The sequence below is a fragment of the Fringilla coelebs genome (assembly GCF_963513975.1).
Source record: "Fringilla coelebs genome assembly, chromosome: 6".
Classification (NCBI taxonomy): Eukaryota; Metazoa; Chordata; class Aves; order Passeriformes; family Fringillidae; genus Fringilla; species Fringilla coelebs.
In genome coordinates, this window is record NC_140034.1 from 24421824 (window position 1) to 24436516 (window position 14693).

The following is a 14693-nucleotide window of genomic DNA, read 5'->3' on the forward strand; positions in this document are numbered from 1 at the left end:
AGGAAATGAAATGTGACATTTTAAAGCACTATTGCAGTGAAATGCAATCAGACTAAAGCTAATATTGCTTATCACAACCACTTTTCCTTTTCGTGATCTCCCATCAGGATCTTTTACTCAGCATTACCCCCAAAGAAGAGACACCTGTGAGTTTTACCTAAGGCCGCTGATGTGAATCCCAAACAAACTGACAGCTATTTAATCGACCCCTCTTTCTTTACTCCCTGCATTCTTTACTCCCTGCAATTTTTAATGCTAAATCTCAAATTATTTTTCTTTTTTAATCTACTCTATAGCTTACTCCATATCCCTTTCACTTTCTCTCAGGACTTGGACTAAATTCACAGGGCTAAAAGGGGCATCTTGCAGACAGGTGTTCTCTCTCTGTTCAGCCATCCTGCTGGCAAGGAACTTCCCAATGTCTATTCATCAGATAACTCTCAGAGAAAAGGAGATGCAAATGAGAACAACATCAACTTGCCTTCCCAAAGGAAATCAGCCATTAGTGAACAAGCATAGTTTTTGGATCCTCAAAGCACAATAAACATTCCCTTTACTTTCACTTTCCTCCTGAAATAAGTTTATGACCAAAATCATCAGTACTCAATAGCAGCTGCCTGGTTCATAAACAACTGTGGATACAGCATCCTACCTCTTTTCCCATTCCCAAATATCAGTGGCAAAAGGAAAAGTAGGGTAAGCACCTTGAGAAGTGCTTATGAGAGAGTAGATAGGAGGATACTGTCAGATATGCTCCTGCCAGCCAAGAACTTGATTAGCATCCTTAATAAAAAAGCGCCAAAGGGTACCAAAACACAGAGTACAAAACCAGAATTTTAATTAAAAGTACAAAAAATAACATCCCACACTGTAATTTGGTTTGCAAAGGGATGACCTCTTTCCCAAGAGTCATGAGGCATTGTAACTTGTCACCTGAGTATTCCCTAATTAAGGGTCCAAGATCTGTAAATATTTTTTTCATTTATATTTCTTGTTTTTACATATCATACAGCTCTTGGGTTTGCTACCTCAGTAAGACCCGTTCCCTCCTGTGCTGAGAATGCCTTAATGCTCTGTAAATCACAGGCAACACAGAGTTCTACACACTACTTGGTGTAAAAGGAAGAAAATTACTTTAGCAGAACAAAAACAAAAACAAAAAGCTAGCAAGAAGCTGACTAGCTCTAAGTACAGACATTTATCAGCTATTAGTCATTAGTCGAAACTGATAATGACGGCAAGTCAAGCATAGGGCATCTCGTCATTGTTTTCAAAGATGATAAAGTGCTGCCCGCTGCCAAGCAGTGCCTCAAAATGGAGAAGGATTCTTTAACTTGCTTCAGATGAGCAACTGGGTGCCTGCCAATTTTTTACATGAACAGTCATAAGCATGTTCCTGCACAGCAGGATGTGGTCAAACTATTCAAAGCTGTAAAACCAGGTTTGCTTGCCAGTTACGCTATTGCTTCAAGATCAGTGTACTAGAGGTGATACTTTGCCAGCCACGAAACCATTGCTATTCCTTAACAGCAAATTATATACATCTTTAATATTTAAAACTCTGTATAGAACTGACTGTTACCAATTAAAAAACTCCCACACTTACAGAATTAGTTAGGACTGGAAACATATCAAACACACAATCTCCTAATCTCTTAATGAGCTTTAAAAAATCACTTCCTTCAAGCTGTACCAATTAACAGGTCCCCTTTCTTGTCTAAACCAGAAGAAAAGTAATTGTAATGACTTACTCAAGTCTTCAGCTGCCAGCCCTGTAATGATATTAACATTCCTGTCCACAAGGTGTGATGTGGCTAATAGGTTGCTGAGACACTGTACTGCATTGCCTCCTGCTGGAAACCACTTCTTTAGAGTATTTTATGAGGATCACACAATGTGAGTATGCCATATGGAATCTCTACTAAGTGTCTGTTACTAACTGGATTACTCAAGCAAGAGAGATTTCTCTAGAACGGTAAAACTCCATTATGATCAACTAGGCAAATAATTTTTTTCTTGAATGGGTTAAGACAAAACTGAACGTTACAGACAAGAAAATGATGTTTTATTTCTTTCAGAGGATCAGTCATAAAACACACTGAAGATCCTCAGTATCACACAATATCTGTTCACTAACAAACATATCTCAGCAAATACAACCAAACTGTTGAGTTTGTTTTTTTAAGGGGGTTGATACAGGAGAAGTTGGATGTCAATGTTTAGCCATGCTTTAGTTGTTTGTTTATTATTCACTTGAAAATACATACTAAAAGTAGTATCAAATATTTGAGTTTATACCATTTCATTTGTTTTCACACATACAAAAAGTAGTTTGCATATTTGCTCAGCAATCTAGTGAAAGATCTGAGATTACATACACTTGCACAGCTCAATACAGTGATAGAAGTGCCTCAATCTGCTTCCTAGTAAGAAGCAATGCTCACGCTGGAAATCTCAAAAAATACACAGAAGTTCTGGGATGTTACAGATATAAAAAACATTCTTATGGCCCTTCCAAGACATGGGCAGCGCCCTTCATTTTTGAAGAATAAAAGAATTATTCAAATAAAATCCAAACAGAAGAATCACAACTAGCTAATCATTGAGTATGCTGCAACTGCAGTCCAATTAAATGCAGCTCAGTAGTATAGCTACCAAAAAAAAGCATGATGAAACTGAATTTAAAAGACTAGTTGGAAGTAATCCATATTTACCTGGTCATAGGAAATGCACAGTTTATACAATGTCCATTCTCTATAATTGTGCTTTATTCCTCACTTGAAATCAAAGCAATGTGTTTGAGCTGTGAAGGTTTTCACATTATTGTTTCTTACCAGAAAAATCAGAAATCCTGTGAGTTAGCCCCCAAAAGCTACACACTACATAGGTTCGCTGTGCACAATTCCAAATGCCAGGCTATTGTGAAGAAAATCACAGTGAAAAGCAATAGATGCAGCTTCACTAAACACAGTCAGTGCAGACTCTTGTTATTGTGTAGGTAGCTCTCTATCATATGGAACCAGCTATGGTGGTCACTCAAATGATGTTGCTGTCTCCAGCACCACACAACAGCAACCAGGAGCAAAGCAACAAACACCATGTGCCATGAAACATTCAATCTCCATTGCCCAGTGACCTCTGAACTTTACAAATGCATTTTCTAGAGGACAGACACAGCACATTAATGGTTTACTCTATTTCTGCTTCCTCTCAACCCGCTCTCAATTCCCCCCGTCATATTTAATGCCACTTCCACAAAAAGATTTTAACTTGCATTGTTATGAATGCCTGAGGCAACCCCAGATCTAACTTTCAATAATTTGCATTTGTTATGCTAAGCATATACATCCCCTGAATTATATCTAGTCCCTTTGTGGTCTAATGTAGAATCCCTCTCCTATTGTTCTTGCTGTTAGCACTGTAATAACTACTGTTATTGCAATGTTAACAAAAGACTACTAATAATTCAAGTATGGTACAAATTCCCAAGGAATCATCAAGTGAGAAACACAGGTTGAAAAGGTAGCTTCAATTTCAGGGACCTATTTTCTAGATTCAACAGTAACAGCTGTAAAAACATCACATATTTGAAAACACATGATGAATAGTTTTATTAATAATAATTAATTTAAAACAACGGTACTACAAATGGCTAGTGGTATCATAGTACTACAGCTTAATACCAAATATTTACATCTTCATTTTGTGAGGATTTATAATTCTATTAATTTGTTTTTTCAGCTGCAGTATCTAGTTAACATTACCCGTGCTTTTTGCTGATATGCCTAAAGATGGCTTTACTAGTGGTGACACTTGAGCCATTACTACCCAAAATTATTATCTTTATTAATTTTCAAGCTGATTACTTGGAAAATATTACTCCTTAAACAGACAGCTTAAAATCAATTAAATGAAAATGTGTATTAAAATGCCTGACAATGAAATTCTTCTGACATTCATAGAAGTTTCATGGTCCAAGTACACCTGAAAGTCCACTTCAACAAAGAACCAAAAACTGAAATAATGAAAACAAAAATATCAAGAGATATTTTGCTGAAAGATGTTACAAGATTCTCACTTTTCGAATGCCTGTGCAAGAAGAAAGAACATAAACTTTTGGAAGGGCTGTTGGACAATTCCCAGTAGCTGTGCTGGGAAATATCCCAGCAATATTACTATAAAAGGAAAAAAATAGACTCAGAAAGTAAAACACCACCAAAAATACATTAAGATTTTTTGCAATACATACTCTTGATAGACACAACAAATATTTTAAGCACCAGGCAGATGGGGCTTTCAAGGTTAAAGTAGGAGACAATGTAAAAAATGACTGAAAAACCATGAAAATTACAGTGTTTGTAGAGGGGGCACTTTTATCAGAGGATTTCTCAATGGAACATAAATTCAATTAACATTAGTGATATCATTAAAGATCATGAACCTGACTCTAAATCTAGTAGAAATTAGTTACATGTGGGTCAACTTTGGCTACTTACATTAAAAACCAAATTATTCAATATTGGAAAAGTCAGATAAAATTTTTTGCCTGGCATAAGGAGCTTCATCCAATCGAAGATCTTATCTCAGGAGATGTATTCCCTACTTGTTCCTCCCTACAACTTATTCCTACTGAGTTAAAAAACCATTTAAAAAAGGTGTGTAAAAACCTAAACTCCAACCAAAGAAATGAGAGAAAAACTCTTCCATGAGATGAGAAATGCAAGGAAACTCTCTTTATGGTGAAGAGAATGAAGACAATTACTGTTCTGTCAAAATAGGAAATTGCAGGCAATGAGTGATCTGAGCAGAAAAAAGAACCCAAATTCTTTCAAGTCACGTAGTAGTTGGGTAAGACTTTGAGAGTCAAGGACCACATGCTGATTTTTATCTCCTGCATGTAAAGCAACAAAAGGAGGAATTGCTTGCATTGTTCCATGTGGTACTGTTACCTCCCTTTAATGTACATTTTTGCTACTTACAAACCTTTACAATCCAGGACAGAAGGATTGCTACTTACGATCCTTCTGTCCCAGTTAACTGTCATCCAATGCATTTCACCAATGCAGCACACTGCAAAACTAAGCCCTAAATAGCTTTTTAGATTGGTCAACTCGCTGAAAACTATTTTGTTTTAGAAAGAAGACAGAGAGTAATGAAGGGCAAAAAATACAAACATAACTTTTCTCATGAAACACAGTGATGCCATTTTAATGGACACTACTACCATGAAGAAAAAGTTGTTTAGTAATCAGACATTTATTACAAGGGCTCTCCTTTGAGATGTTCAAGAGAGAAAAGTAAACAAAATAATTTTCCTCCCCAAAAGTAAACCAACACCTGTCCCCAGAAAAAAAAAAGAAGAAAAAAAGAAATTTTCTACTGAGTGATAATATACTTGTAGAGACTTACTTGAGATAAAGCAGCATCCCGTTGCTCTATTACTGCATTCATTTCCTCAGCTATTATTTTCTTTTTACGTTCTTTGGTCCTGTGTATTCGGTTCAGAATTATAGCTCCATTCTTCAGTATATCTATCCCTGTGTCTGCATTGTTTATTCTGTTCAGTAATTCCTGTAATGTCTACCAACAGCATTATATGTTAGTCAGACATGAAGTTTTAATATATTTTATTTAATATAGGGTTTTAATTAATAGGCACATGTGAATTGTAAATTGACTGAGTGAAGTTATTGAATTTTCATATTGCAGCAAAGATGTACATTATTAGTGTGTCAATTCTTCTTTTTCCCACATCTTAGTTCTTGAAACCCACTCAATTGAACTTAAGCCTCTAAGATATAAGACTGACATCAAGAAATCTCCTCAGAGAATGGCTTACCATGTCATTTTCTTCAGGGTTAATATTTTCTAGCCTAGAAAAAAGGGACACAGAAAGCCTGATCAGTAGCATTTCCTTAGTGCAGCAAAATGAGTTCGCTTTTTAAATCTTTAGAACCTCAAGTAATTTCATTCTACTAGTCTTTAGAGTCAACCATGACACTGAACATATTAAAGTGCCACCTGCTCGACTCCATCTTTCAATAATGCTCCATATCTTCAGCACTGACTTCAGACTGTTAAGTTATTAATGTTTACTGCTATATATGACTACAAGGATCAATTGTTCATATGTGCTTAGATGAAAAAAGTTCCCCAGTGATAGAAATGACTGATGCTTTTATTTTATTTATTTCTGGGCTTACAACTTTTACATGCTGGGTTTTTTTTGTTTGTTTTTACTGCACCCCAAATGAAACAGAACATGACTTTTGTTGATAAGATTTTTTCATTTTCAAGGAATTCTTTTTTCACCTCTTTCTCCCAAAATGAGGGAAAAATCCCAAACCAGTTGAAGTAACTTTAAAAATATTTTGATTTTATGTCTTGCATAAAATAGGAAGCTAAACCAATTCTCTGCAAGGCCCTTATTTAATTCTGGAACAAACCTGCCTGCACTTTCCTCCCTTTCTATTTCAACAGAACATATATTGACCTGTCAAATACAAAGATGATACGAGGAATTTAGTCATACAGCATTGAATACTGGCTGTGTAAAAGTAGTAAGTGATAGCACAAAAATCTAATAAATGGGATAGTACACATTTTATTTTACCTAAGGTTAGTTAAATGGACAGAGATCTCTTTTCTGGAAAAATGAGCATATTAAAGTTACTTTACCACTCCACTGCTACTTACTTAATGGTGACTTCTATTGAAAGTAGCCTATGATATTGTAAGACAGATATAGTACTATCTGTACTATAAGCATCTTCTACACAGCAACACTTCAGCAGTGCTGTGACAGGCAGTGCTCCACAGCAATGATTTTAGCTAAAACACATTATAGAACACTACCACATTTTCCATTGGTTTTTGCAGATAACATAGGGCATAGTAAATCAACCAGTAAAGAAATTTTTAAATTAAAAAGAAATATTTCAGAATATACTAACAGTGTATAACAGCTGTTATATATATATGGCATTCACAAGCAATAACTACTCCAACATATTCAGTCAGCACCAGAACTAAACAAAACAAAGTAAAAGCCAACTTTTGCTGGGTTTGACTTAGATTTATAAAGTAAGACAAATAATAAAATAACAAACATAATAGTATTAATTATTATATTATTATAATACATTCTCAGAGCTGGATCATTGTTTTAGGTCCTGCTTTAAGATCCTGCTTTAGGTTTTTACATAGCTCTAAGTACCCACTTCATGTGGGACTTAAAAATGGATCTCCAGCTAGTTTGTATTCACAATGAAAAGAACAGTATTTGTCAAAGTAAATTGGCAGGACTGACCCAGCTTCTCCAGAGGACTTCTACACTGCTAAAAGTGTGGGTCAACAAAATCACCCAGCCAACCAACAGGCTGGGTAAGCAAGATACCTTAGGGAGAAATAGGAGTGGAAAAAAAGAACATGAACTTCTGCCATAGGCATACCTTCAGCATATTACTGCCACAAGGGATCTGTCTGTAGGTACACAAACACCTCCTTAAGTGACAACATTTTAAAAAAAGTAGCATCCAGAGCTGTGTATTTGCCCTGTTAAGTCTCCCTGTGCTGTGCATAGACAATGAATGAAAACATCATGATTTTAAATAGCAGTAATCAAGGATTCCTCCTCTCCCACTTCTAAACACATTCTGATAACATAACCCCTAGGGCCAACAGGGCTGAAAGAATTTTAGTTGTTACAGTTAAATAATGACAATAGAACTGCTCCAGCTGCTAATTTAAAGAAAGAATTAAAGCATTTAATAAAGGTTGGCAGGCTGTTCAATATTGCACTCTTGTAAAGTTCTCTGATTGGAGTAAATCCAAAGCAGATGGGAAGAGCGACTTGTGCTCTAAAACTTGGTGAGTGTGGCACAAGCAGCCAATGTTCTTTATAAAAACCCCAAACCTCTATGTGCTCCACATCTGAGACAGGGAACTTGACCTTTTGAACAACCACCATAAGGAAGGAAGAAACTATCAAGGGTGGTAGTTGGAAAAGAAAGCTGATGTTCTCCACAGGGAAATCTCTTAAACCAGTTCTGAGACTGTGAATGGCATCAGGGTATCAGACCTTTCTATAAAGCATGGGAAAGAACACCCAAGTGGATGACAGCTAGTACAACTGCTGTTCTCTAAATGATAGCAATAAAATGTAATAGCTTGGCTTCAAACTGTCAGTCAAGGGAGTTACTGATTCTCCTGGGAACAAGTACTACTTTGGCATTACCAGTGTTTCCAGAGCCTTCTGCAATGACGCGCTTTTGAGGAGGGTACTATGCATGTTCTCTGAGAAATGGAGTTGCTCCTCTTTTCTAATACTTTTGCTTAGAACTAAGTCAGTTTTCAAGAACATGAGTGAAACAGACAGAAGGGCTTGAAGGGAAAACAAATGAAGGTGTTCTGAGGGATTCATGTGTGTCAAGAACTGCCACTCCTGTGTCTATGGATTCCACTGCAGAAAAAACAGCAACATGCCAGAAATCCAAGTCATTGACCAAGTTTGTTGACCAGAATAATTAATTTTCTGCATTACTTGAGTGCTTTAAGATCAAAGATCTTGAGTTTATGCTATTTATATACAATATCATGTGATGTTTGAAGCCATACTAAATTTTCTTTACTCTTGGAACATACAAGAATACTCTACAACTTGTAAATTCTACAGAGTAACGGTGGACAAACTCTGTGCAGATTATTGAAATTAATATAGAAAATATTCTCTGGCCCTAACTATAAAAACACCCAGAAGAAGATGACTGGTTTTCTGCCCGAAAGAGGAGTGCTCTTAGTAGAATCAATTAATTAAGACATCATTGCCTGTCATTTAGTAAACTAATAACTGCACCTATTTAGACTCCTGCCATGGAAAGCTTGTTTCTTTGTATTTCTCCTGGCAGAAAAGTAAGAGAAATTTCTCAGCCACTCTAGTCTTTGTGGGACTAACAGAGATGATCACCAAGATCATCACAAATTAGATGGCCAAGGATTGTATGGAGAAGCAAACTGCAGCCTCAAAGCTGCCTATATCCCAAGGGAGAAAGAAACCACTCTTGATAATTTTCTCCTGACTTATTTCTGTTTAACATAAGATTGCCTATTTCTGTTGTGCTAAAATGGCATACATAAAAATTTATGACCTATTAATTGTACACTTATTACCTTACAAGCTGCTCCTACACTAAAGATAGGGAAAAAACCCATATATTTTTACTGTGTCACCCATATATAATTAGTAGAAATTTTGCTGAAGGAAATGTCTAGTGGGCTTAAAGTCTTGATTGATTTCCTATATGTTGCAACTTTTGACTGACATTCTGGTACTCCGTGTCAAAAGATCCCTATAAAATGTCACATTCATCTTATTTCTCCCTCAATAAATCAATACTGAAGCTTTTGATTATATTTTTAATTTTTGTGATCAAAATTATTCATCTTCTCTCAGTCTCCAGAGAAAAAAACAATTTTATAAAACAGCTAACAAATTAACCAATAACACAGTAAGAATAGCCCTAGTCTATTTTATTGCACAGACAATAATGTGCTAAGTTTTCCTATAACCACTGTTGAGCAGCTTATGACTGTCACAGAGTGACACAAGAGCCTTTTTACATGGTGCAGGAAATGTAAACTTACTCTTTGAGAGACTCTTCTAAACGCTGGACTCGCAGAAATGCTTCATCTCTCTCTTCATTGGCTAACCTAAGCCTTGCCATGACAGCCTCATCACGTTCCCGTTGAGCAGAATAAACTTCTTCCACCAGAGCTGCAAAAGTGTGTTCAACAAACAAGTTTGACAGGGAAAAGCACTATTAGATGCACTTATGTTGGCCTTTGCCACCCTCTCCTAAAATCAACACTCCTCCAATGACCTTGAATTATTCTGCATAAGGTCTATATTGCTTCTTAGACACAACACTAAATTGCTGTTAATTGTTACAGTCAATACTTAAAGGTATTAAATAAAGCTATGTGTTTTCAAATTCACCCCTATAAAATCTAACAGGGAAAGAAAATGATTTGCTGGGCATTCTGAATACTTGCTTAAAGGAAAAGTAATTCTTAAAGCTCAGAATCATATATGACACTAGCAAGTTTCTTCTAGGACGCAGAGTTAAAAGTAATCATATATTAAAACTACTACCATCAGACTGCTTCCTATCAGGGTGGCACAGTGATATTAAAAATTCTAATATTTTCATAGCCTGTCTCTGGTATCACAAGAGTGGCACAGCTGGCATCTCTCCTTCTCTGCCAAGCCTTTACTTTATTGTGTAATATACTGTTATATTATCTGTTACAGCATACATGGACCTTGGAGCATTAGGTACCAATAAACTAAGATTTACTGTCTATCCTTAGGTGCAAACTAACACCTTCAAGTCATTCCTCATCCTGAGCTTACATTTTCTCCCTGCCTCTCCCCTGTCAATATGTCTAACACCATCTCTGGCACACTGCCAGAATCCTTACCCCGACCCTGCCTCCACTAAAATCTTTATTCATACTTTCATCATTTCCCTCTGCAATACTGCAAATCTCTCTTCACAGTCGTCATAAAACCATGCATTCAAAATGTCTAGGGACTTTCAGGATGCTGTAAGACTGCTGTCACTCCAAGACAGAGGACTATATTCTCTCTAACTGGAACCTCAAAAAACTCAATTGAGATCTATAGATTACCGAATTCTCCAGTCTCCTTGTCCCTTCTAGTCTGTCAAACTGGGGTATAGCCATAGTCTCCTAAAATCACATTACAGTGTTTTTCAAATTTTGATGTTTATTTCTCAAGAACTTCCTCTATTAAGGCATTGCTGCTGGGCTTCCTTACTCCCTGCAGAACTATCTGCTCCTCCCTCAACCACTGCTTAAGTCATTACAATCTCAAAGAAAGGCTTCCTCCCTCTTTACTTCCTCCCTTTTACTAAAAGCCTAGAGCTTTTGTCCCTCCATCCTTACCTAAATTGAGATCAATTTTTTTTGCCTTTATTTGTTATTTTACTCTTACTTCACCTCTGTACATTATTGCACAAAAAACTTCATAGTGAAATATATAATGAAACATTACATTGTTCTTTACAGAATGAAACAACAGAAATACAGTAGAACATTTTTGTAGCAACTATGTTACTGGCACAAAATACATTTTATCAGAACTGAGAAAAAAGGAATCTTCTTGTCCTCAAGCTGGGGAGAAAAGTGTCACTGAAGAGTAAGGAAGCATTTTTTGCAGGCCTAGCAAAATGTTGCAGGCTAACAGCCCATTACACAAAATCAGACAGGGAGAGGCAAATGTTACTTGTGAAAGTGCAGTCCTTCCTCTCGCAAAAAGTCTGCAGAGGAGCCACAAGCCTAATCATCAGGTCAGAGCTGCAACAAGTTGTGTCCCAACAACACCACCAAAAGAAATTCTGCATTGGAAGCACAGACTTTAAAATGTATGCAAAAATTAACAAACACTGGTTAAATTTTCTTTAATCCAGAAGAATAGTGTTTGGGTTTTTATTTTTTTCCTTGAAGATCTATTTCCCCTGTTTGCAACAAGAAAACTTTGCTTGATGTGGAATGGAAAAACTAAGGACTAAGGCAGCTGTAACACTGCATTTGCACTGGCTGGTATCCAGCAATAAGTTTGCAGCGCTTGCAGAGAATGCATCTGATATCTGTAAAGGTAGGTGGCTAAGCAAGGACAAGAAAAAACCATAGGAGGTAACCCAGGCTGTGCATTTCAGCTCTCCAGACTTCCACTTCGATTGCTGAGATCTGTGATGAAAGAGAAACTAGTGCCCGGGTAAACTACAGTGCAACAGCAATGTCCTGACTGGATGTGGAGTACACAAGCAGTTTGATTCTCATGGTAATTATTACCTATCAGTACCTAATTATATTTGTTTGCTATAGTTTCTCCAGTAAATTATGTCAGTTTATCTAGCATCATAACAGAGATGCTAGATAAACCTCACGGAGAACCCTTTCCATAAAGCTGCAAGTGAAAACACTATACAATTTTCACCTTGAAAACAACTGCTGCAATGAATTGAAAGTTGTCTAAAATAACTGAAGATTTGGCACTTATTACTATTCTGAGGTTAATTATTTTCCAGTTTAGCTAACTTCTTTCTGGCCTGTTCAAGTGCACCACTTCTGTCAGACCTTAGAACACCCTCACCCCAGCATGAAACCCCACAATTTGTTGACTCCTGCAATGGATCTTGAACATACACGTACACGTAGAACGACTGTCTTTTGGCATATCTAAGTCCCTCACTGCATAAATATGGCCAGTAGTAATAATGACTATACAGACATTTAAAAAATAGTTTTGCTTCATTGTCATTATGTAATATACATGTAAGAGTATGAAAGCATTCGGAAAAAGATATTTTTCAAGTTATTTAAGCATCCTGCTTATCTGAAATCATACCACCCCCGACAGCAGCTCAGACGCTAATTGCCTTCAAACAGTGAACCCTTCCCCCACCCAAAAGTCTATTACAAAACACTCTTTTAACTATCAGCTATGAAAAGTAACTTTGATTGAGCAACTCTTTCTTGTTGTTTTTTTATCCTTCCAATAAAGTAAAGCATTGGTGTAAATATCCCACCAACCAGATCCACAAACTGCATTAAAAAATTCTATATAATTTATATAGAATATAAATTCTGTATTTTATATGTATATATATATATAAAAATAAAATTGACATATATATATATATATATATATATATATATATAAATCATGTCAATTCTATGTCATTCTATATCATTTACAAGTGTCTGGCTTTTGGTTCTGTTTCTTAAAACTAATATTGCAAGTAAATTGTTTAATACTAAAACAGATTAGGGAAAATGTAGAAAACCATGTAAGATGCTTGCATAGTAATCTAAGTTAAAAAAAAAAAGATACTTAGATATATGGCATTTGAATACAACATAGCAATACTGACACTTCCGAAAAAAATTACTTATTTAAAAAATACTTAAAGACCTCATCTAGCTAATTTTAATGGTCTACAAAAGAATAAGTCATCTGATCTCTTAATCAGCCAAAGCTGAATTTAGGTCTGATGTTTTTGTCACCCAATGGCTATACATTTCTGACTCCTATTTAACATTTTATGAATTCCTTTTTTCCTACTCAAGGGAATATTACAACAGTCACATGATTACAGATAGTCTGAATATTCCCAATTCACACTGAGCTATGGATGAGTCACAAGTAGAAGTTCAGGACCATAAGGACCACAGCATGCTTGAAATAAGTGAAATGCATACACATTTAGGTCTCAATGCAGCAGCAAAGCAAAATATTTTGTGCCATATCTAGGAAAACAAGCAATGTATAAGCTGTCCAGTTAGAGTCTATGAAAGAGTGAAATGAAATTCCTTCATATTAGAAAGAGTAAAAATGACCCAGATTATCATCCCTGTACTTCTTAAAAATGTGAGGTGAAAAGTGATTCAGAGTAACACCAAGTCATGCTTCTAAATTCCATTAAAGATATGACATATCCAGCAAAATACTAACTCCATACTGCCACAATGACTTGGTGCTTGATCCATAGAAAAAACAGATCCAGCTATTTTTTCACCAGCTGCTCTGGTCGCCATTACAAGGTTTTCCTTGGAAACCTTCTAGTGGCATACCAAGCACCTCTGTCCTTTCCATCTTGAGGCCTGACCAAGAAGAAACACACATTCGTACAGAATTCATATTTCAAGTAAGAAAATGACACACTGCAATGAAGTATGAGTAGTCTAGTATTAAGCTAAAATGAAATGTGTAATTTACTAATTCATATATATACAATGGCATTCAAGAGTTAAAATATTTGAATCCTAGAGAACTGAATTAAGAAAGGATTATTTTCCCATGCTTGCAAATATTGTAGTATATAAAAGTACAGCACATCTAGTTTAGTTGTATAAACTTTATTTTTTAAAATAATTTAATAACATCTTTCTCCTTGTAACTAAAATCCCTGCATAAAAGAGCTCTTTATTTTAAAAGAATCATTACGCTAAACTCATCAATTCTAAAACATTTTTAGTTTTTAGTAAAGAAAACAATTGTAAACAGAGAGCTTTTGTAAGGTAGATAGCTATTACAAAGTTCACTTAGAAAATCAATATAGCATTTTAGCTGGAATTTGCTCATTAAACACCCACAGCTCTAATGCAAATTATGATGGAATGAATAAAGCAAATACATATGCTTCTTTCTTTTTATTAAATGTAAAATCTACTGTTAATTGCATCTGGTATGTCATATAAACTTTTCTCCTTAACTATTAAATGGAAGCTTTTACAAAAGTCATTAGAGATTCTCTTTCTTTGACTTGTATAAATTTCAATATTTGTTCAGTAAAGGTTCACAGCAGTTAAATTACATTAACAAATATTATTAGCTACTATGTAAGCCAACTAAGTAAAATACTTATATTGCAGGTAAAACAAATCAATGGGTGTTTACAATAATATTTGGATATGTCCATTTTTAAACAAGCTTATCAAATATCATGTAATTCTTAGTCAAATGAGAGAGACTCAAAGTAGATTTTTTTATCCCAAATACTCAAATTTGTTTAGTAAGCTAATTGTTTTCTAATATGGGCAAAAGTAAATATGAAGAAGATGAACCATACCAAGTATGAGTTTACTGAGTCAAAGCAGTGTACATATTT

General features: G+C 35.5%; 1 protein-coding gene across 1 annotated transcript in view; it reads right to left on the reverse strand.

Moving 5' to 3' along the window:
- Nucleotides 1–14693, reverse strand: part of MIPOL1 (mirror-image polydactyly 1) — a gene marked incomplete at its 3' end in the record, with an annotated part of 150329 nt that overhangs the window by 108605 nt on the left and 27031 nt on the right. Inside the window, exons 5-7 of the mRNA XM_084207570.1 lie at nucleotides 9643–9772; nucleotides 5840–5873; nucleotides 5410–5580 (exon numbers count right to left, since the gene is read on the reverse strand). Coding sequence (XP_084063696.1) covers nucleotides 5410–5580; nucleotides 5840–5873; nucleotides 9643–9772 — 335 coding nt within the window. The remainder of the gene's footprint in view (nucleotides 1–5409; nucleotides 5581–5839; nucleotides 5874–9642; nucleotides 9773–14693) is intronic.